Source organism: Antennarius striatus, chromosome 19 (assembly GCF_040054535.1).
Source record: "Antennarius striatus isolate MH-2024 chromosome 19, ASM4005453v1, whole genome shotgun sequence".
In the NCBI taxonomy this organism is placed as follows: Eukaryota; Metazoa; Chordata; class Actinopteri; order Lophiiformes; family Antennariidae; genus Antennarius; species Antennarius striatus.
In genome coordinates this window covers 11,559,987-11,583,028 of record NC_090794.1, presented here as the reverse complement: position 1 = coordinate 11,583,028, position 23,042 = coordinate 11,559,987, and the positions used below count along the sequence as shown (strand labels likewise).

Here is a 23,042-nt window from a genome sequence, read left to right as displayed (position 1 = left end):
CAGCTCTGCATCGTCTCCTCTGTCTTAGCGTAGACAGAACCTCCCAGGGTCTCAGCACAATGGATACAGATATGCTACGGGCAAAATCATCACTCATCTGCTCAACACCGCTTGCTAGTTTTTCCTTTTATCCCCAAAATCCCACCATGGCACTCCCATGACTTGTTTTTCTCTCTCACCCTCTTTACTCACTCTGTGTCTTCTGATCAGCAGCTCAAGAACAAAAGCTGTTGGGTTGACTTGGAGTGGCAAACACACAAGCAGAGGGATTACTAGACAGATGTATTGACTTCTAAAAACTGTTTTAACAGCAGCTGTTGCAGAAGGGTACATCATTTAATCTTTTTATCCTTTATCTTGTGAAGATTTAACTTTCCACGCTTGTTTCAATGTTAAACTTGATACTCAATAAGAACAAAATAAGAAAATGCCACAGACATGTTTAATGAAATTACAAGAAATCCATTGTCATACAGATTTTTATCTTTAAGTATGATACATTCATCAGATTCTTTTTTTTAAAATTATTGTTATAGAACATTTTGTCTCAGAATTGATCCTGTTAACATCTTCAATTTCTTCTTCATGGCTTTTGTTCACATTTTGATGAGAGTCAATGTTTCAGGCACACACAACAACACGAGACAATGCAATATGGATTCCACAGTCGACAAGCGGGGATCCCGACGGGACAGGGCACAAACTCCTGCTCCCGACCTTTGAACTGCTCAGAAACAGACAGACGGCAGACATGAATATGGAGGGACAGTAACAGGTGAGTTTGGGACTGCAGTCAGGGATCAGAAAGATGACATCACGCAGATCTGAGTTCTCCGGGTCAATGGAGGAGTCCTTCTCAGAGAAGCTGAGTCTGCCAAAGGAGCGACTGTAGCTTTACAAAACGACAATGTTGATAAAATGACATGAATTTAAACATTTATCAAATGGTAGGAATGGACATGCATGCGTACAGCGATGATAGGAGATAACATTTGTTTCAGCGTGGAAGGATGTCAGAGAATCTACGGTATTGCACTTCAACACGAATCAATACAATTAATAAGAACCCTCCTAGATTTAAAAAAAAACAATAACCTAAAATCAAATATATGAAAAAAATGTGCAAAACAACATCATTATTTCAGCATTAACAAAGATTAACAACATAACTGACATGAATTATTACTAAAACAGTATGACACATCAAGTCATATGCTGGCACTCGTTTAAAGTCAACACACCTAACAGTTTCCATAAGGCTGAATCTGGATCAGGATGAGGTTCAGTTTCAGACAATCACGTCCTGAAATGAATCTGTAGCACACAAATATGACGGCTGCGTCTCTTCAGATGTGTTTGGATTAAAAGTCTGTCTGAACTCACTATTCAGACAACAGTTTAACAGGAACCCAGAATGGTTTTAAGTCACCGAGCCACACAGAGGGAAGTAGTTCACTCTCATCACATCACGTTCTTTATCAAAACCTCCATCATCTTCGTCTTCCTTGAACCGACACCAGTCACACTGACACGATTGTTACCAAGCTAACATTTTGGAAACTGCTAGTCTCTTCATGACATATTTGTCCCGAATCCACGACACGCTGCTTCAGATTTGTGCGATACACTTCCAGCTTTATAAAAGTTATAGAATATCCACAATGTTTACTTGCAAAATGTTTGGTTCTGGAAGAATGACAATCAATCAATAATCTATACTAAATTCCACAATTCCACTTCTGAGATTGTGATTATTATTTTGTCTTGTTTGAAACATTTTCATGTTGCACATAACCAGCATTTTGAAAGCAGCATCTTTGGCTATTGGCAAGACGATTTATTGATTAATCAAAGGCAATAATTTACACATTAATCGGTAAGTGAGATTTGAGTCTATAGCTTTAATTTAAATATTTTTTTATTGTAGTGGTTTGAATTTGGTGGATAAATTTTCAAAAATTGGTGATGCTTTATTTTACACCGTGATGAACACATATATTTTGCAACTAGCTTGTTTCAACAACTAACCTTGCCCCTATACCAACATATGGTAACAAATATTTTAGGATGTTGATGAGAGCTTATTGTAAGTATATTCCCTTCTATTGCTGACAGTTTTAATATGGAGCATGAAGGAGAAGCGCCCACGTAACATCCTAACCATCACTATCATCTTTCCCTCACACACCTTTTTACCACCCGACAGAACAACATTGGAATCGTGAGTGAGTGTGTGGACGTGTATGTGTGTTAGGGAGGAAAAGTTCAGCGGTGAAATATTATCAGCATGTCATCATTTGTGCACAGGTGACTCATCCAACACAGTCAGAAGCATACATCCTGTCTGTTGCTTCTTGTGTTCCCATTGGCAGCCTCAACACACAATATGTTCCTTCATGCTGACTGACAAACAAATGTAAAGCCTGCGTCTCACATCACAGACCCCAATTAGTCTAACATAACTTTAAAATTAAATTCAACTTTTATTGCTTTTCCAAACATTTTCTTTTCTTCCAACAGTTTGATTTGTGGTATTTTCTACTTCAAGGAACTATTTCATCTTTGTGTGGCTGATTCGGCCAAAGGTACAGAAAAAAGAATACAAACTTAATAAGGCGACAAAGGAGTGCATATGATGTCAGGTGTAAAGGGAGATTTTTAATATTACTCACTATCCATGTACTTAGTGTCTGATGATAGATCTATTTAATCTATTTCTACATGATTGTTTCACTCGCTCTAGGATTCAATGCAAAATGTCCACTTGACAAAAAAGCTACTGGCCTCAACGACGGTCCGAACACCACGATGACGTGCTGTCGACTTACAGCTGAGAGGTGTAGGTAGTGGTTTTCTTTTGGTAACACAATTGTTTGAATATGACAAACAAAAATCGTTTAAAAGTGCTTGTGGAAGATTACGGTTTAGTATTTGAACTATTTGAATATGCAAAGTAGGCATTGCTGCAACATTTCAGTTATAATAGTGGATTGATTTGGGGGAGCTACAACATGTTCTGTTCATTATGTCCATTAAAATGGAGAAGCACCTACAGTATTTACACCAGATGACAGGCAGGAGTCTATATTTCAAGGCTATCTTTCATATTTATACTCATAAATATCTATCTATTTATACATAATCAAATATTCTATCTAGAGAATCTGAGAATCGATTCAGATCCCTTTCTGTATTTACACCGACTCCTATCCAGTCGCTTAAATCCTCTGTTGGTGTGACGTCACTGCAGGCGTCAGGATTTAGTTTATTTAGTCAAAACACGCACAAGGCCGGGCGGTGAGAGTTGCTACAAGGGATAACAAGACTGGGCTGGGGTGGGTGTGGGTTGGGCTGACACGCACGCACATAGTTGCCATGGTTACTACAGGGCGCCTTTGTGACTGCCGACGGACCGTGTGGAGGAGTTTCTCAGCAGCAGCTTCATTTACTCCTGGATTCAAACCTCTCTTTCCTGATTCCCTCTTTTTTCTACTCTGCTTCTCCTCTGCTGGCGCTTTTCCTCTGCTACAGTAAAAACCCTGGGTCCTCGACTTTACACACTCCCTGGTTATCTTCTGTTCGAGGAGGCTGGGGGGCGTGAGTACAGGTGGGAGCAGCTCCCTCCTGTGGCGCCTATCTGCATGTAGTGTTTACTATTTGTGTATCCTACGTGTTTTGTCAACACTTCAGCTGGTCTATTTCAGAGCACTCTGTGTCCATGTCAGAGTCATAGAGCGAGTGGCCTGTGGGGTCGCTGTCGGGCGATGGGAGGTCGTGTGGCGTGTTGGTGCGTGAGGGAGGCGTCTGTGTTTTTTCCTGGGAGGTGTCCGAGCGGGAGTAGAGGCCCAGGTCCGGGAGTTTGCAGGCGGAGTCGCCGCTCTCTGTGGTGTCGTCGTAGCAGAAGTCCTCCAGGTCCACAAACCACTCGGGCCAGAACCGCCGGCGGATGCGCTCGCAGTACATCGCCAGGTTGATGAGCTCCCCTGGAGAGGAGGCGCAGGAGAGGAACAAAATTCACATAACCATACATACCAATAAAACACCACAGCATCACAACAGATTCATTTATCACTCTACCGGTTTTTGGCTTTGACTTTGTTTTAGAGCTGAATGAAAAAAAAACTGGACACTTAACGGCGTCATCTTTGGTGTCTCACGATTAATGGATCGATCAAGGCAATCATTTACAGATTAATCAATAAATGATACTTAATGCAGCTTGAACTTGAGGGAAGTGGAAGTGACTTTTTGGTCAAATTGAATTTTTATTGTTCGCCTTCAGTTCACTCACTTTTATGTTTATAAAACACAGAATCTTTCTCCGACCTGTTGCTCTTGATATGTTTTTGTGCCGAGGACTCTCTGCATTTCAAAATGAAACTCTCAAAATGAATTTAACGATTGTTTGGTCCTTCTTGCAATATTCCGTCTTCATACTACCAGCAGACAGACGGATAGATTTCTCTTTTAGTGAACTCACCTTTGATAAGCTGCTCTGGCCGAGTTCCTGGTAGCGTCCACATAGCGGGGGCCAGGTGGCTGAACACCGCGGCGTCTACAGTCGACAGTTTGGAGCCCATCAGATACTTCTTATCACCTTAGACAGCAAACAGGAAAAAAAAGTTAAATAAAATTAATAAAATTAATACTTCTCTTCAGAAAAGACAAACATATTTTTGAGATAAAACTGGAATTTGATGCCAAATAGTCCAAACAACCATCGATGCTCACACTCGCACCAAAGGGCCCTAACGCCAGAGGTTAGGATGCGTTTGTGTTTTCACCACAGGAGGTCAGTGTTGTTTTATCCTTTCGTTACATAAATACACTAACATCATTTTGGACACCTGATCATAGAGGCTTTTAAAAGGTCAGATTTAAGATAACTGGGTTGTTTGAGTGAATTCACATAATTTCACTTTCACATTTCAACCACAATAACTTTTAAAAATGTTTATAAATTTCTTATACGCACCTAACAGAGTGGCCAGGGTGCGCATGTCTTTCTCCATCAGGGCGTAAACCTCCTCCTTGGAGAAGCGACCGATCCCGTGCCCGTACATCTCTCTCTTGACGATCCCGCCAGTCAGGTGACTCAGGATCCACTTGAGCAGGTCGCTCAGCGGTCCGCTCACCGACAGCATCTTCTGGGTCTCCTCCAGGTTGTCCACCCACTGACAGTAAGCGATGGTCCTGCAGCGCAAACACATAATACGCAGGAATAAAAAAAACATGGAACTGATTCTAAGATTAATATGACTGCTGGTAAGAGAAAGAACAGATAAGACATTCTTATTGACATTTTTTAAGCTGACTTATTTAGTACTGAGAAATATAACTTGATCTAAATTTACAATACAGTGCGCCCTCACGCATCAACACTCGCGACTTCACCTCATTGTGGATTTTTGGTAGGCAGTCATGTGATACCGTACGCGCATTCTATTGGCTGACGGCATTTTCAATAAGTCAAGGAAAAAATTGTCCCTAGAGATGAATTTGAGGTTGCATCTTAAAAGAAGAGTTGGTTCTATGCATTTATTTAGTCCTGAATATTCCACCGGATATTGATTAAAGTGCACCACACTCAGTCAGGTGGAAAACCATTTATTATTTATTACTGTCAGCAAGCTATCACACACAACATCGACGTACAACAACCCACTTTGTTGTTTTACAGCTTCTAATGTTAGTGTGTATAAATGACAGCTGGTGTTTCTTCCCACTTTCCCTCTTCTTCCTCCCCACTCTGATGAAGATGAACTGCTCACCAGTAGAAGTGCTCCTCCACCATCTTGGTGATGGCACGAGACACGGCCCTCTCCTGGGGCGTCAGGCTTTTGTTGAGGCTCACGCCCAACCTCTCCTCCAGGAAGTCGATGATGAATTCGGTGCCGCAGACCTGCTCCTGGTTGTATTCGATCCACGGCATCTTTCCCTGGGGCGAGAGCTTCCCATCAAAGTAGTTCTGTGAGGAGAGGGAATCAGGATTCAATGTATTAAACCACAACTGGATATAGAAAGAACACTTCAAGTTTAACCCTGATTGGCTGCAGCAGAAAAGACAATAATGAATGAAAGGAATTAAAATAACTTTGGATTTTGTTACAAAAATAGGGTTATAACACACACATCATTGCAAATATTCACTGTTAATTCCCTCAAGAGAGCAAAATATAAATGAGAGTTTTATGTGAGCATAGGTGTACCTGGTACGGCAGGTCAGCCATACGGAGGTAGGTCTCCAGCTTAAGGCAGAAAGGCGACAGGGACGGGGCGCCAGTTTTGGGCCTGGAGAACTGGTGAAGTATGACGGCATCTTTCGAGTCCAGCTCTTCCTCCTTTCTGTATGGAGAGAAGAATGAAAGAGATGCAGAGAAGGATGAAAGAAATTAGCAAGGACTAGTGGTTGAGCATGGATTCGTAGTTTGAGATAAACGTTGACCCAAAGTAAGACCTACATACAATTTAAGCCCTGTTGGCCACTGGTTTTAAAGCTGTGGGGAAAAAAAAACATCATGAAAGATCCACAAACTGCGTTTTGCTGGAGCACATTGACTATGTCTAGAAAAAAGTAAGAAATTGAACCCAGAACCTTCTTGCTGTGAGGCAACAGCGTTAGTGTCTGTGTCGCCCACCACAATTGATTTTCATTCATTCATTCAATTTTCTAGACACGCTTCATCTGCTGTTTTGGGTCACAGGGTGTTGGAGCTTATCCCAGCCGACTGGGGGCGTGAGGCAGGGTAAACTCTGGGCACAACGCCAGTGCACCGCGCAGCCGCATATAGACAGTGTGTGTGTTATTTTTATCAGAACGATGTGCAACGAAGCTCTTTTAACCAGCACTGAGCCACTTAACCCTCATATTTTTTTCTTTCAATGCATCAGATCTTTTCCAGTACTTCAGACCTATCCATTGATATAAAGGTCATTATATTTTCTTTATTATTATATATGTTTATGTGGAATTTGCCATTCGAACCCTGTTTTTCTTCCAATGGATAAAACACAAAATATGGAATATTTCCAAGTTGGTGCACAGCTTAATACTTCTGATAAAGATATTACAACTCTTGGATGGAGGTTTTTTCAGACGTGTAAACACAGACAGCGGGACTGTGTGTGGGTTGTGGGGTGATTTGGGGGTCATTGTCTTGCTGCAGACAATTAAGATCATGTTTCATTATAACATGTCAGCATTATTGTATATAGCAATATATCATATACATATATAATACATATATATATATAATACACACACACACACACACACACACACACACACACACACACACACACACACATATATATATATATATATATATATATATATATATAATACCGTATATGCTTATAGTATATGAGAAATATGTGGTTATAATGGGAGTTAATTGAACCATTTATGACCATTTGAAGTATTGTGTGTACACAATAAAAATCAGCTTTTCTTTACACTTCCAATGACAGGCATTAAGGAATTTAGAAAATTAAGATAATAGAAAATTACTGGCAAAATTTCATATATTGAGCCTTTTAACTGACTGATTTACTGGGAGAAAAACACATAAAAACAACAGAAATGTCACTTTTGGGCCCAGGAGTGCCCAGGAGTTAAAGAAACAAGGGAAGAAGCAGTGTCGGATTAATGAGAACTTCCGTGTGACCGGTGATGGTGCATTCACTCGGACACGGTCGGAGGCTCTTCACAGATGAGGGCAGGCCTGCACACGGCTGCACATTCACATGAACGTGATGCAGGATCAAAGGGAGCTGTTCACGCAATGAAGTGCTGAAACAAGAGCCTCAGAGGGGAGAGGCCGTCTATTCCTGTGATGCTGAGATGTTCCCCCAGCCGTAAAAAGGCCAGTGGTGAGGCAGGAGCCCACAATTAGTTCTACTTCCTTAAAACAAACGTGTGGAGTAACGGGGCTGTGAGAGCTGCAGCTAGACGGCATGCAGAGAGCTCACACCTCCAACAAGACCATCTCCATTCATCAGCTGCTGCATCACAACACTCAGGGCACAGCAGGCGATGTCACCGTGACAATGCCTGTTTACTCATATCTGCCTCATGCCAAGCTAACTTGTACCGCCAAATCACTCGTGTTTGTTGACAATCATCAGTTTATGAGTAATGCATACATTATTGGATTTTCCGTTGTGATGGATCTCGATCTGATTTTTGACTCGATACAACTTTCATTTCAAATGAGATCTGGTGTGATACATCTCAATTACTAATGTCACATCTCTGACACCGTGTGTGTGTGTGTGTGTGTGTGTGTGTGTGTATGTGTGTGTGTGTGTAAAGATATTTTACAAACAAACAAACAAACAAACAAGCATAAACAATAACCCAGCCTCCTAGAGCTCTCCTTGGTGGAGATAATCTATATCAGACTGAACAAGAGAAGTAAAAACACCCATCCAGTCAGGAAGGACTCCATCAAAATAAATAGTTTAGTGTATTTATACATAAAAACACTGGATTAGAGGAGCCTGGGGGGGCTTTCATCTCAATTTAAGTTAATATCACATTAATTTCCTGAGATTACTGTGAGAGTCAAATCATTTCAACTCTTCCTGTGTGCTATTTGATGGTATATATTGATGAATTTGTTGAGCGGGGGTGTCTGCCTCAAACCTGGAGGGAGGGGGTCAAAATAAAGGATAAACTGTACATCATGGCCCCTTGTCCTTGAATACAGACACCTGAAAGTGACTCTATGTCAGAAGGGTGTGATCAGCATCAGGATATCTCTAACAGCCACCATTAGAAATAAGAAATCACCCCCCCCCCCATTAATAAAGAACAATCAGTCATTAAAGGTGTAATGTCTTATTGTCTCTTTCTCTTATTGTGGGGTGGGGGGGGGGGGTTCTGTTACATCACAATCCACCCACTCACGATTCCTTATTTTTCTCGCTCGCCCCGCCCAACCTGGCAACATTAAGTAATGTCAACCCCCCCCCCCCCCCCCCCCAGTGAAAATACAGCAGATCAGAGAGACGTGTAGGTGAGATGTGATCAGACTAGGATCAGAATAGGATAGGACCCCCCCCATCACCACACACACACACACACCAACCCCCCAGCTTTGTGTTGTTGTACCTGATGGCCAGCAGTTCGTGCAGTAAATAAGCAGCGGCGGCGAGCAGAGCCCCCCCGGTCAAATACAGCGTTTTCCGCCACCACGAGTCCGAGCCCAAAGCTGACATGATCCCGCCGTAGTCCTGCAGTGGGAAGGCGATGATGTACCCATAAAACGGGAGCGGCTCATCCGAGCCCGGCAGGCCGGAGGAGAGGCTCTGGTTCTGGCCGAGATCAACCACACACGACCGCGTCCAGGCAAACCCGACGCGCCAGTACATGCTCTCTGTCTCCGGCCGCTTTCCGCCTCGTTCTGGCAGCACGGGGCCTCATTGGCGGGGCCTTCATGGGCGCAGGCAGGGGCCAGTGCGGGAGGACTGACCGAGGACCATCCGGATGGACACGGGTATCCCACGCGGAGCTAGTCCCCGCAGCGGGGTAGGCATCCTCCGCAGCCCGCTCGGAGCTCGCAGGCAGCAGCCTCCCTCCTGCCGCCGTCAAGTCAGGCGAATACACATTCAAGAGAGCTTCCGGTTTTTCCTGTTTTTCAAAATAAACGTTTATTGTGATGCCATAGTAAAAACAATGCGCAGCAAACAAACAAATAGATGTATTATAGAATTTTCTTTTTTTAAAATAATAACTTTTATTTTCTTTTTTATCAATTTTGAACAATAGTTTTAATGTAACCTTTAAAAAAGAGAACAAATTCGTGCTCTGTCATGATTCACCTACAGTTTTTCCCAGTTTTCTATATTCAATCTAAAGATCTAGTGTAGTTTATCCAATTAGTATTTTTTTTTAATTTTTATTCTCTCCTCGTGGAATAAAACTACTGTATCTCAGGTCTTATTTTTGTGTTTTTATTTTGAAGGAGAAATTATGCGGTTATTCCTCCCGTGATGCACTGAAGAGCGTCATTGAGACAGACTTCACTATAAACACCAACGTGCAGCCATGAATAATATACAGTACTGTATATGCAATGAAGTAAATCGTTTTCTTGTGCAATAATAAAAGGCAAAATGCTTAAATATATGTGTGCATAATTTTTGAGAATAAGCAGACTGAAGGTAAGTAGTTTTTGATCTAAAAATTCCATTCACTCTCTGCCACCAGGGGTCCTTCAGGTCCTGCATTGGAGTGATATTGACAAGGGACTGAAAACTGTTTCCATAACATGCTGGAAGATTCTATGAAAGCTAACACATACAGCTTTAAAAACAGCAATCAAACACCAAGTTTTGCACACCACATCTCTTTATTAGACCATAAATGATCTTTAAACATGATTAAAAAAAATCACATAATAAAATAATTTTGGGACATGTGATCAGGACTAGAAGAAATTTTTAGGTGGGTGCAGCCGCTTCACTTGGATTCTCATTCATGTAGTCGCTATGTCAACAGATGGAGCCTGCTAAAGGGGAGGAAAATACCAGAAGGCAAAGCAGAACAAGGCTGCATCTGGCTCGCCTCAGAGGCTTCTCCCACTTTCTTTCTTCCAATTAGCAAGAGAAAGTGAAGTGACCTTTAACACAATGTTTATCCAAATCACACACCGGGAAAAATGTACAGGAAGCGACTGAGGGAAAAAAAATATAGTTGCACTGGTAATGCAACAGTAAACACCCATAACATTTTTCCTACGATTGGCCTCAATAGAAAAATGTGCTTTCATGAAACGTTTACTCTGTAACCAGCAGCTTTTATTTTGTGAGGCTTTCAAGCACCTTGTTTTGAGCACAGACACACAGCTTCCACTATAGCACATCACAAAATTATAGACATCTACAGACATATGCACATATATTGCAACAATCAGTGATTTAATAGATAGCACAAAGTAGGTTAAAAATAATGCATAACAAAACCAACCAAAAATTCAAAAAAGCATTTTCTTTACAAATTAAAAATAGCTTTAAAAAATTGTACAACTAAAGCAAAGTGAAACCATAATCACTATAAAATAAAGAAAATCATGAAGATGAAACAACCGAGGAAACTTCTTCAGAAGAACTACGAAGCAACACCTGGTCATGGATTCCATTTCGGTCTGATTACTTACGAAAAAACATGAAATATATTACAAACTAATAGAATAACAAGATTATTTACAAAAGAGGAGCGGGAATGAGTGGAACAGAGTTGAAGTATTACGATTCAAAACTATTTTCCTGAACTGAAAAAAAAAAGAAGTAATCTCCCCAATATTAAGGAGCGTCAAGGAGGTTAATTATCAACAGAACAGACCTCACAGGGCATCCAATCACATCACAGTTACACAAGGTGATATCCAATCAGATTCCCTCTCGAACAGCACAGGATCAAATGATTTTACAGAAAAGACTACTAAAGTCCCTGAGGAAAGAAAACCCATGCAGCCTGGCCAATCGCACACAGACACGCACACACACAGTACTTGTGATCAAGTTTTCTCGAATCCCTCGGAGCTCCACATGAAAGGACTCACTCCTCTGGGCTGTTCAAGGATGTCAGGATCATTACAATGACATTAAAATGGGTTTCTACCAAACCATCACATCTGTCCTCCCGTCAGTTTTTCCTACATTCCCTTCTCCCACCTAAATGTTCCTCAGATTCAGTTCCTTTCAAGTCTTGAACAGATTAGAGTCTCATCGAGACGCACAGACTGCTGTTGTCAGTCCGCTGAATCCACAATGATTGGACATTGGAAAAGTGAAAATGTGGCCGAAAACAGCTTTTTTTTTCCTAGGGGGGTGTCAGTTGAAGGAAGGACGTCTTGGTTGACTGAAATGCTTTCTAACTGACACCACAAAGGTTGTGCATAATCATTCTGGGAATACAGATGCTAAGACTGGCTGTAGGAGTTGCTTTGGTTTCCATTGGAGCTCTGGTCACCCTCACTGCTGATAACACACAAAATAAGACATGTTAAAGTACAGACAGCTCAGTGAGACACACCACAAAGTGTCAAATTAAAACGAGAATCAGCATCAGAGGACAGCAGTGGTTTGCACAGGGGTTAAATTGTAAATTGTTGATAGCTATGTATATGTTAATATGTTTACCATATGTTAATATGTATATTTAATATGTACATTTCATATGTTACGTATGTAAATATGTATGTATTTATTTATGTGTATGTATGACTCCCCCCCAGTCGCACAAATTCCCCACTGTGGGACTATCAAAGGTTTATTTTATCTTTAGTTAGCTGTCATGAACAAGACCGAGTCAATGAAGTAAATGGATTTGGGTTTAAGTTTAACAACACACTATCCATTTGAACTTTACCTGTTAGGAGGAGGTTTGGGTTTAGGCATCTTGTTCAGCACAGCAGCGATCTCCTTTCTGTCATCAAAGTTCTTCCACTGGTCATAAAGCTTCAGGATGACACGGATAATCTCCAGAATCTTTAGAGAGAACACAAGGAAACTAAAATTAATATAAAGTGGATGTCTATCATTTTTGCGTCTATGCAATTATTTACGACCTTTCCAAAAACAACAACAACAAAAAAAAACAAGCAAGAAATACTAGCTAGCCAGAAAATTCAAAATGTTAAGAACAACAACATCGTAAGAAAATAAATAATAAGGTTGAATATGCAACTCCATCACAAACAAACCACCGACCGCCTGCATTCACCATCTGTGACTTTTGGAACTGCTTTTATCTGAGCTTCAGGCTTGATGCTGCTTGAGGGCAGCAGCTCATCTAGATAAAGTACTTTATGAGGGTGAAGCAATGAACTGGGGAAGAAACATGATCAGGAAATGATTAAAATCATCTCACACAGGACCAGTTTCACGTATGGAATTCTGGAAAGTGTCACCCTGCATGCTGAGCATCAGATCTCTCTTCTGCCATTTATTTTTCATTCCTTCTCTTTTGAAAGTACAGTAGTTCAACAATATGAATTTACTATTGTGGAAAACACTTGATTCACTCCTTCTTTGTCCTTTTGAGAACGAACGGTTGTCAATGTACATCCAGTCTATTCAGTGCATTTGAGCCAGCTGTGTCAGGCATTTCTTTTTCTATGTTCTTATACAGTTAATGTTCCTGCCTAAAATTAAGAGTATAGAACAAATTAATGAAAATATTGAAGTTTTGTGTTCAAAATTCTTTAAAATATGAAGGATAAAGTATTTTGAAAATTGAAATTTTCTCTGTAGGGTTTTTTCTCTAAAATGCATTACATTTTATTCTTCATATACAGTATTTTCTCTTTACTTAATGTAGTGCATTTGTCAAAGGTGAATACAGATGTGTCTCATGTTTTAGTTCAGATTTTTCAACAGAAAAATATTTAAAAACTATTTTTTAAGAATGAAGCTCTTCTTACCTTGTCCATGTCAACGGAAAGTTCTGCAAACCACTGCCTGGCATCTTTCTGCTGCACCACACAGGCAACATGTAGACAAGCTGCCAGAGAAAAAGAGCTGATCATGTTACATTCCAAAAATCTAATTTGAAGTCATTAAATAGATTACATAAGCCATGATGAGAAATGTAAGGGGGACAAATCTTACCCAAGGCAATCATGAAAGGAGGGTAGAGCAGACACAGATCTGTCCTGTATGTGTCGTTCACTATTCGCCTGGTACAGACAGACACCGAGTTAGACTAATCGCTAAAGCTAGTATACTGTGAATGTAATTAGTGATCATTTGCTTAATAAGCCCATGAATGTGAATGTACACATACCAGGCCAGAGGCAGCAGCATATCCTCCTGTCCCATATCCTGCACATACTGCAGAAGCGGTCTGTAGGGATGGTACACGATCAGGCAGCAGTCCTGAGCAGGAAAACACGCCAATAACATGTAAATTACAGTTAAATAAAAACATCTGCAGTAAAGTAATAATTACACAAAGATCTCCTCACTCACCATCAACTCTAGAAGGTAGAACTCACATTCTAATATCTGTAAAGAAATCAAAACTCTATTCAGAGCAGTTCAGCTACCAACATGTCTTTACAATGTGCAACAATAAAACATGGAATTTTTCCACTGGATCAATATACAAAAATCCATCTTCTTAGCTGGAAATAATTCCTAAACATCAACTAGAACATCTCTATGGGTTGTTTATTGTGTATTTTTCTGTCATGTACTGCATATTACAGCATAACATGATATATTGGTGCTTTAACATTAAAACTCTTCATTAACTCATAAAATACTTACACATAGTGAAAAATATTTTAATTACATTTTACATTAACAGATACAGGAATTATCTTATGGCAACAAACTATGACCACCAGGAAGTATCAAGTTACATTCCAGATAAACACTTCAGCTGCTATCCTTACCATATTGTGACCACCTGTGTGAGACTGACATCATTATTAGAGGTCCGCAGACTCGAGTTGAAATATGATCAACAGTTGCACCAGCCTGCTAACTCATTCTCTAAGGTGTGACCCACTCCTGCTTTTATTGCTTCTCTATAAATATTAGCTTACAGAACTTTCTGGACAGGAAACGTGTCAGAACAACTCCACTGACGCCGTGGCACCTTGGTGGAGATGCAGGACAAATAAAATACGAGTACTGCCCATCAATCATCACCATAGTGACAAATGTGGAACCAGTGCTTGTCAGCTCCATACATGCCGCCGCGGTCAAAGCCGTCTCCCATAGCAGCAAGATTTTCTGACCGAGGACTGTGAACATTAGCGGGGGAATTCCATGTATTGGTAGACACAGATGTGGCGACACTGTGATACAGTGTAAGGAGTTCTTGGTAAATCATATGTAAGTAACTATGCCGAGGAAGAATGGAAAAATCCTATACAACAGTTGATTATGGTTATCAGAGTAGCTTAACTGCTGAACAGTGATGGACGGTCAGGGCCAGCAAGGCCTGCTCTGCTGGCCTAACATAACCAGAAATCATGATATTTATGATAAAGGTTAATTATATTTTATTGCATTTCCTTAAATATTTAAATATATGTATAAATACTGTACATATATACATTAATGCCTCATTACTCGTGGTTAATGCATTCCAGGATCACCGCAAAAAACAAAATTCCACGATATAGCTTTAAAGTGCTTTAAACAGTCTATAATATAAGAGTGTGGGAAAAGGTAATACAGATGTAAGGTGGTTTAATATCAGTATGGGGAGGGTCATGGTTTGTCGCTATATTGCTGAATTTTGTTTTTCACAAGTGGTCCTGGAACGTAATAACTGAATGATGAGGGATTATTGTACTTTACAGGTCTCCCTGCACTTGAGTGAACAGGCACATACAGTATACTGTAGTTAATAGACTGATGTGACAGCCAATCAGATCACAAGTGGGCCTTCTAAGGCCTTCTAGCTGGCCTCACGTTCCCCTGACATGTATGTGTCCTGTGATTGGATACTCACTCTGAGAAGGCCGCGCTAAACAGATGCTATTCAGACGCACATTTGAAGAGAAGCTCTTGTGAGGCGAGGGCCCGTTCCCTGAACTAGCTAATTTGTTGCTAGATTTGTTGCTGGAATTAAAATGCAGATAAACTGTACAACCAAGTCATCAAAGTGTTCTTGAGGAAAGAAAGGAAGACAGATTTTGTGTATAAATAAGCCATTTGAATAGCTCTTTTGGTGAGCACAAGCATTTCATTTGATTTTTCCTATCGAAAACAGACCCGTTTCATTATAACGGCCATTTTATACACGATAGAGGTGATGCAACATCTAATAGTGTGTTACTGTATTTTTTTTGCATTTTGTTTCTCCAGCTGTGGTTTCATAAATGATGGCCATTTCAGTTTGTTTTGATTTGTGACGTAGTTGTGTGACGTCTATAAAAGGTGTGGCCGCGGGTTCTTCTGTGCAAATGACAATAAAAGGAGTAGGGCTAACGCCTCTTGAGAAGTGATGGTTTTTGTCCCATTTGAGAGATGTTATAAACGCCTCAGTCCTGAACACTACATTGGTGGCAGCAGTGAGAGCCGCTTACAGTATTATGATATGTATTTATGCAAGTTAGACTTAGTAGAACATCACTGAAGGCCTAGGTGTAATATGCACAGCATGTCACTGCTGCTGAATAACATTTAACTTTATTTGACTCACAATACAGTTTGAAGTACTGATTAACCACTGATTCTACATAAAAGCCGTTAGAAGTCTAAAATGTAAATGCAGACAATTCACTTACATGATTCATTCTGTAAGGAAACTCCTTTGGAAAGGCATAAGAAAATCTTGTCTTCACTGGAAAAAAAATACCATCATATCAAATGCACTGTAGAATAAGGATAAATTTAAGGTATTTATTATGATTTGAATTTTGGGAAATAAAATAAGTGTTTGACTTACAAACAGACGTGGCTGCAGAAATCAGCCGAGTATTGGACACAACTCCAAACTCCTGAAAGGACAAATGCTGGAGCTCAAATTAAACAGTTACAACAGAGCACAGGTTGCCATGAGTCTACAGCTTAGCAGTGAACAACCTCCTGTAAAATAATGAGTAAACAGCAACCACTCGGAAAAAACAGCATCTTCTAAAGGTGCTAAATGAATGGAAACATAATAATATTTATGGGTCGATGAAAAAGTGTTGGCGTGAAACCATTGGCTTATTTCCATACCTCAACTTTTGAAGCCAAGAAAACACAGGTTGGAGCCATGAGCACTGGATCTATACTTTTCAGGGAATACCTGCATATAACACAAGACAGTGATCCCTCATTTTTTTGTGAATAGCATTCAGGTGCAGAAATGTAAATAGGTGAAAATCATACTACATTTCTCAGACATAATTACCATCACTAAAAATACATTTTCAGCACAAGGCAATTTTAAATTATTCCCTTCTCTTCCCTTTGCACACAGTAATTTTCCCAATCACCACCATTGAGACTGAGGTGATCTTTCAAATTTTAAAATTTAACCTGATTAAAAAAAAAAAAATCACTCACACAGCACCGGAACATTCTATCATTGTGCTTTACACTAGCTAGTAAAGATTGATTTGACAAAGCTGGAAGGGAAGCAAACAGTAAACAATAAGTAAACTTCTACTTCTTCTTTTCCTTTCGGCTTTTCCCTTCAGGGGTCGCCACAGCCAATCAATTTCCTCCATCTAGCCCTGTCCTTTGAATCTTCTTGTCTCGCACCGACTACCTTCATGTCTTCCCTCATTACATCCATAAACCTCCTCCTTGGTAAAATGTGACTCAGATCACAGCTTCAACTTTTACCCTTAGAAAGGGAGTTACTAGAACCATCCACGTTTGAAAACCTCCCTCATGAAATCCTGGTGGGAAATGAGAGGAATAAAACTGATGCTGCAGTCTCTTGAAACTGCATTTAACAATCATTATAATCCATCTTAACCATCACTCAATATTGGTGTCAAAGTCAGCTAATGAATCCCAGTGCTTTTGTTGCTGTCTAATTCTGGATTGATGTCTAATGCTTTCTTGTCTTTGCTTTTCAGCAGCATAAATATGGCTGCCTCTTGCTGTTAGACATGAGTACTGAACAAGAGTAATGTACTTCACAACGTCTCCAGTTGCTTGCCTGGTTAAAGAACACAACATATTGTTAAAAAAAAAAATCAACACTGTATATGCACACTAGTCATACTAAGGCATGTCCAGTAAGTCGAATGCATATTAAATCAAAGCCATCAGGCTGCAAAACTTTGGTCCTCAATACAGAAAAAGGATCTTTAATGTCATTTTTCCATCACTGAGCTGCAAGAAAGGTCTGTTTAGCAATAAATAACTGTAGTTTAGCAGAGCAGTATCATTTTTATTTCACAATTGTAACTTGATGGATGTGACCGACTACAGTTTTCATTAATAATACTGAACCTACAACAAAATATGTGAGATGATTTTTTTTTCTCATACAAACGTCATGTCCTGTCCTGCAAAACATTAGCAGAAAAAGGGAAGATGTGCATTTGCTCAAAGATCAAAACTCATTACCAAACATCTTTAACTGATTCTATAAGTGGTGAATCATTGTAGAAGTACCAAACAGATTTATTATTAATATGATTACTATATTATTATTATTAGCAGTAGTAGTATCATATTTAATAATACAATTTTGTATCATATTTAATTATAACAGCTGCATTCACAAATGATGAGAACTGAACAAGTACCTATTTATTTTATTTTGTAAAAAGGTCGCAACTTAACCCGTATTCCAGCAGTAAATTCACCAGAGAAAAAACCCTGACAGAAATGTGAATATATTTCTATATTAGCTGCTCCAGTTGCGGTACAAAATTCTACTTTCATCTAGGGAAAGAACAAAATTTTACCTGTACACAGACATTACTACAAAACAATTCTCAGTTTAGATTTATCCTGGTGTCGCTATTTGGTGTACCTATTTCATGCAGACACATCTTCCTTACCTGGCATAGAAGCGTTTGAAGTAAACAGTCGCAGTAGCGATGACCTGCTGCCGCAGCTTCAGGTGTTCCCCCAAAGCTTGGATCACTGAAGGACGCAGAAAGAAACATTAAAAGACTTTCATCCAAATAATTTCTATTTATTCTATTATAAATAATAAATGCAAGCACAAACAGTTTCAAAAAGGCAACTGCAGCACTCTTAGTCTCGTATCCGACAGTTTAGATCAAAACATTAGAAAATGAAGCTGAGGCTATGAAACGATCTCACACAAATTTAACAATTACCATTGGCAAAGAAAATCTGCAGTTTCCAGTACTCCTCGTCTGAAAGAAACTTCAGATCCTTCTGCCGCTCTTTCATCAGGTCCTGCTTGTCCAGAACCCATTGCAGACTTAGACAATAAATGTAATAAATATAAGTTATAAAACCACACTCACAGTTGTCAACAGCTGTCAAACAAGCTAGCGGACACTTGGAATTTAAACCCCCATTCGCAATCTATATTACTTTTGGCAAAAGCGTGTAAAACGCAGAGGAAAGTAAATATGATTACGCTTTATATCACGATTCCTTTAATTGTTTTCCTCAAAGCTTTATTTGCATTCGCAAGCTATTTTATACCGCAGGAACGATCAAAAGAGAAGATGTTAGCTTCGCCGTATGACACAGCTAGGCCTCGTAGCACAGACGTAAATTACAAAATTAAGTCGTAAAAGGACACAATTTTATCAAAAACTTACTAGTGAGAACTTTGCCAAAAGTTTCCCGCCATACTGCAGCAGCTGAGGTAGAGAGAAGCGCTCTTAAATTTATATCACCTATTTTTAAAGAACTGTACAGCACGGGAAAACTAGTTTCGCTGTGAAGATACTGGAGTAACATCAAAAATCTTCCGGAGAAGGCGGAGACAACGAAACTCCACATTATAGTTCCGCTTCCAAATAATAAAGCACGACTCACTTTATTTTTTTCTGAAAATGGTGTTTTGGTATGGTGGTTTGGTAATGGTATGGATGTTTTCCATTCGATTTTCAGATGATAGATGTGGAGGTGGGTTTACGTGTTGTCACATACGGGCGCTGTAAGCAAACAACAAAACTAACTTTATAAATAAATACACAACGATCTGCGTGGAAACAAATATACAGTATATAAAATAATAAATAAATAAAATGAATACAATGCAATTACTGAAGTTGAGTAAATGCATAGCTGTAAATAAAGAATTGCGATGTTCATTCAGCCATCACTGAATGATTTCAACCACCCATAATAAACTAATTGACGTAACCTTGGTAGATGTTTTGTCGGAGCATTCATTGTGGGTTGGGGAGGTTCAACATTCCTCTGCAGCGTTCAGGGACGGGCTGCGCGCATAAAGACCCACCGCTGGCTCAAAGACGTGAGTGACCCGTTTCGAGTCTCCAGCTCAAGTTGCAGTAAAGTTAGAGGAGCGTCGACATGAGCCGCAGTCCAGAGAGGATGTCCTCCTACCGCCGGCATTTCGAGGGCACCTTTGCCGAGCCATCATCCTACCAGCTCCGGGTGTCCAGTCCCTCGCCCACCCGCAGGGACGCCCGGTACCGCTCGGTCAGCATCACCCGGAGCGGTGGGAGGATGGGGCGCAGGTCCACCTCCAGAAAGGGCGGTATGAGCAGGTGAGTTACAGAGACTGTGTATAGATGTACAGATCATCAAAACAAATCAGTCTAATTTTAATTTGTAGTTAAAAATTTCTGTTCCTATTTACAGCAGCGTGAGTATGGGGGCGCTCTGCTTGGGGATGTCCCTGGGACTCGGACCAAAACTGGACCTGGATGCGGCTGCAGCAGAGAACCGAGCCTTTGTAAAGACTCGAACCAATGAGAGACAGGAGATGGTTGCCCTCAATGACCGCCTGGCAGTTTACATTGAAAAGGCAAGTGGAACCACACATTATCGCAAGCTTAGTCATATATCCAGTTATTTAAATTGGATTAATTCTTAATTTTTGGACACAAGAACTTTGTAGTAATCTGCCTTTTTACACCACAGTCTCTTGCCATGCTCTTTGTCATGTCGTGTCATGCTTTGAATTTGTCATCACCAGGCTGATCTCCGTTTACTACGATTTGTCTTGTAGGTGCGAACCTTGGAGTCACAAAACAAGCTGCTGGAAGCTGAGATTGAGGCCTTGAAGAGCCGCCATGTCCGACCATCAGGCCTCAGGCAGCTTTATGAGTCTCAGCTGAAGGATCTCAACCGGGTTGCTGAACAAATGAGAGTCCAGAGGGTGAGATCACTTCTCATGACCCGCAACACTACGGTTTGTTGTAGCATTCTAAATACAGTTTAGGTGTGGTAAAACTGGGGCTGCTTTTCATCTCGGAATCAGGACATATCCTTGGCAGCCAAAGATGCCATGTTGGGCCAGCTAGACATGCTGAAGGCCAAATATGATGAAGCTGTGGAGGCCCGAAAGAAGACAGAGCACGACATTGAGACTCTACGTCCGGTATGGATCACTGGAAAGGCTTTTCACAACTTTGAATTTACTAAGAATTTATTAATGGAAAATGTACAACCAGATCTGACTTTTGAACCATTTATGGTTCAATGTTGTAGGATGTTGACAGGGCGACCTCAGCACGGATTGCCCTGGAGAAACATCTGGAACATCTCGATGCTGAGCTGGCCTTCCTACAGAGAGTTCACAAGGAGGTGATGCATGTTTGTCCGTCTGCCAGCAGCTGACATTCCTTTCATTTTATCACTCAGGGTTTAATATACTGAGAATTAGTGCTATGACAGGTCATATTTACATGGTGATCCAGACAGAATGAGTCACACTGTAAACTTTGCAATTACAAGCATGGTGTGAAGGCTCATAGCAACCATAAAAGGAACACTATGCCTGCCCTGAGGTGCCATCATTAGTGAACATAAATATTTCTTTATGACTGACCAACAGACCAGGTCAAATACTGTTTTTCTAATGTCATCTTTAATGTTTTTGAGTTAAATTACAGCATGTGTTGCTAGGCATTCCATTCTTCTTTTAACGTTGGTCATTTGTGTTCCACTCTAAGGAAATTGAGGAGCTGATGCAGCAGATCTATTCAGTGACTGCTAAGGTGGACCTGACCTATGGCCTCCCGGACCTCTCCACTGCTCTCAAACAGATTCAGTCTCAATATGACAGCATCGCCGCCAAAAACCTAGAGGCATGGTGGAACGATGTTAATGACATATGATTTTTTTTTTTCTGGCACAAACTATAAGACTTCACCATTGTTTGCTGTTCTCCAGGAGATGGACACTTGGTACAGGACAAAGTTTCAGGATCTGACCAATGCCTCCACCAGTCACGTAAAAAGCGTTCGAAGTGTCCGAGATGAAATCACAGGCTATAAAAAGGATGTGAGTATGATTCACTGTTGTGTTTTGTTACTACTTCCTCGTGCCAATGTTTATACGTGTGTAAATGCATGCATTTAGATTCTCAGCAAGGAGCGTGAATTGGATGCGTTGAAGACGAGGAACGAGTATTTGGAGGCTCAGATTCGTGAAGCAGTGGAAAAATACAAGAAAAAAGAAGAAGACTTGGAGGTAACCGGCAAAATTTACCATTGTGTTTATTTGCCTTCACTTAAACTTTTCACATGTAGCATATTTTAGACATCTGCAAGGAATAATCTCTTTAAATATATTATATTTTCTCCTGCTGCAACAGGACCGCATAGAGGCAATTAAACTGGAGCTGAAGGTAACCAAGGAAAAGATTGCTCTGCTGCTGCGGGAATACCAGGACTTGTTAAATGTAAAAATGGCTCTGGAGATCGAGATCACCACCTACAGGTGAAGACAACTGCACACTTAAAGTGGACCACCAGGCCATTTGTGCACAATGTAAAATTGTTTTAAATTTAACTAGAAAAGATAAAATGGTGGATTTTTGTTATGTTTTCAACTTCACTTCCACGTTCATTTCTCAGGAAGCTGATCGAGGGGGAGGACAACCGTCTGAGCACCATGGTAACAAACCTGTCCTTAACTGGAGGCCAGCATCTCTCCTCCAGCGTAGGAATGAGAGGAGGCTCACGATCAGTTTCTGCTAGCTCGGGTCCTCTAGTCACTTCAAAGGCGGCGGGGGGGTTCCATGCTGACTCGACCAGCAGTGGAGGTGAGAAAACTCCTGGTGTCAAAAGTGTCAAAGTGGAGATGGCTTCGTCGGACACGCAGACAGATCTAGAGGGTCAGGCAACTGAGCTGTCTGAGAGGAAGACTGTTCTCATCAGGTAGAGGGTGACAGATCGATCTTTAACATCCTCCATTTGCTCTCAATCTTAATGTCTTGACAATCAAAAGAAAGATTTCTTAATTTTACTTGTCCGTGTGTTGCTTATCTCCTCCAGAACAGTTAAGACCGATGTGGACACTTACGAAAGTGACACAAAGGAGCGCACCATCATCATTTCTGGAGCAGCTGATGATACAGATGAAGAATAGACCCACACTGTTCTCTTTGGAAACTGGACCACCCTGTGAAGGTCACGCTGCTCTGCTCCTAACTCTTCCTGCCTTTC

The 23,042-nt window shown here is 40.6% G+C and overlaps 3 protein-coding genes across 4 annotated transcripts; 1 reads left to right on the top strand and 2 right to left on the bottom strand.

Annotated features, from left to right (window-relative positions):
- Positions 1–424: 424 nt before the first annotated feature.
- faxca (failed axon connections homolog, metaxin like GST domain containing a) lies at positions 425–9,584 on the bottom strand. Its single transcript, XM_068342317.1, has 6 exons — positions 9,116–9,584; positions 6,210–6,345; positions 5,772–5,968; positions 4,976–5,193; positions 4,481–4,597; positions 425–3,983 (listed from the first exon to the last, which is right to left on the bottom strand). The coding sequence occupies exons 1-6, from the start codon at positions 9,373–9,375 to the stop codon at positions 3,679–3,681; spliced, it is 1,233 nt and encodes a 410-aa protein (XP_068198418.1). The 5' UTR covers positions 9,376–9,584; the 3' UTR covers positions 425–3,678.
- A 1,322-nt stretch (positions 9,585–10,906) lies between these two features.
- On the bottom strand, positions 10,907–19,358 carry ccnc (cyclin C). 2 transcript variants are annotated; one of them, XM_068342390.1, is made up of 12 exons: positions 19,218–19,358; positions 18,762–18,868; positions 18,477–18,561; positions 16,690–16,759; positions 16,415–16,466; positions 16,254–16,309; positions 13,978–14,013; positions 13,793–13,884; positions 13,618–13,685; positions 13,431–13,510; positions 12,377–12,495; positions 10,907–11,985 (listed from the first exon to the last, which is right to left on the bottom strand). In XM_068342390.1, exons 1-12 carry the CDS (start codon positions 19,247–19,249, stop codon positions 11,928–11,930), a joined length of 855 nt encoding a protein of 284 aa, XP_068198491.1. In that variant the 5' UTR covers positions 19,250–19,358; the 3' UTR covers positions 10,907–11,927. The 2 variants fall into 2 exon arrangements, with proteins under 2 accessions (XP_068198491.1, XP_068198492.1); XM_068342391.1 differs by having other exon boundaries at positions 10,907–11,982.
- A 479-nt stretch (positions 19,359–19,837) lies between these two features.
- On the top strand, positions 19,838–23,039 carry ngs (notochord granular surface). Its single transcript, XM_068342297.1, has 11 exons — positions 19,838–20,135; positions 20,230–20,395; positions 20,600–20,749; positions 20,852–20,971; positions 21,082–21,177; positions 21,546–21,680; positions 21,766–21,876; positions 21,955–22,065; positions 22,190–22,314; positions 22,452–22,754; positions 22,872–23,039. The coding sequence occupies exons 1-11, from the start codon at positions 19,939–19,941 to the stop codon at positions 22,963–22,965; spliced, it is 1,608 nt and encodes a 535-aa protein (XP_068198398.1). The 5' UTR covers positions 19,838–19,938; the 3' UTR covers positions 22,966–23,039.
- Positions 23,040–23,042: the final 3 nt, after the last annotated feature.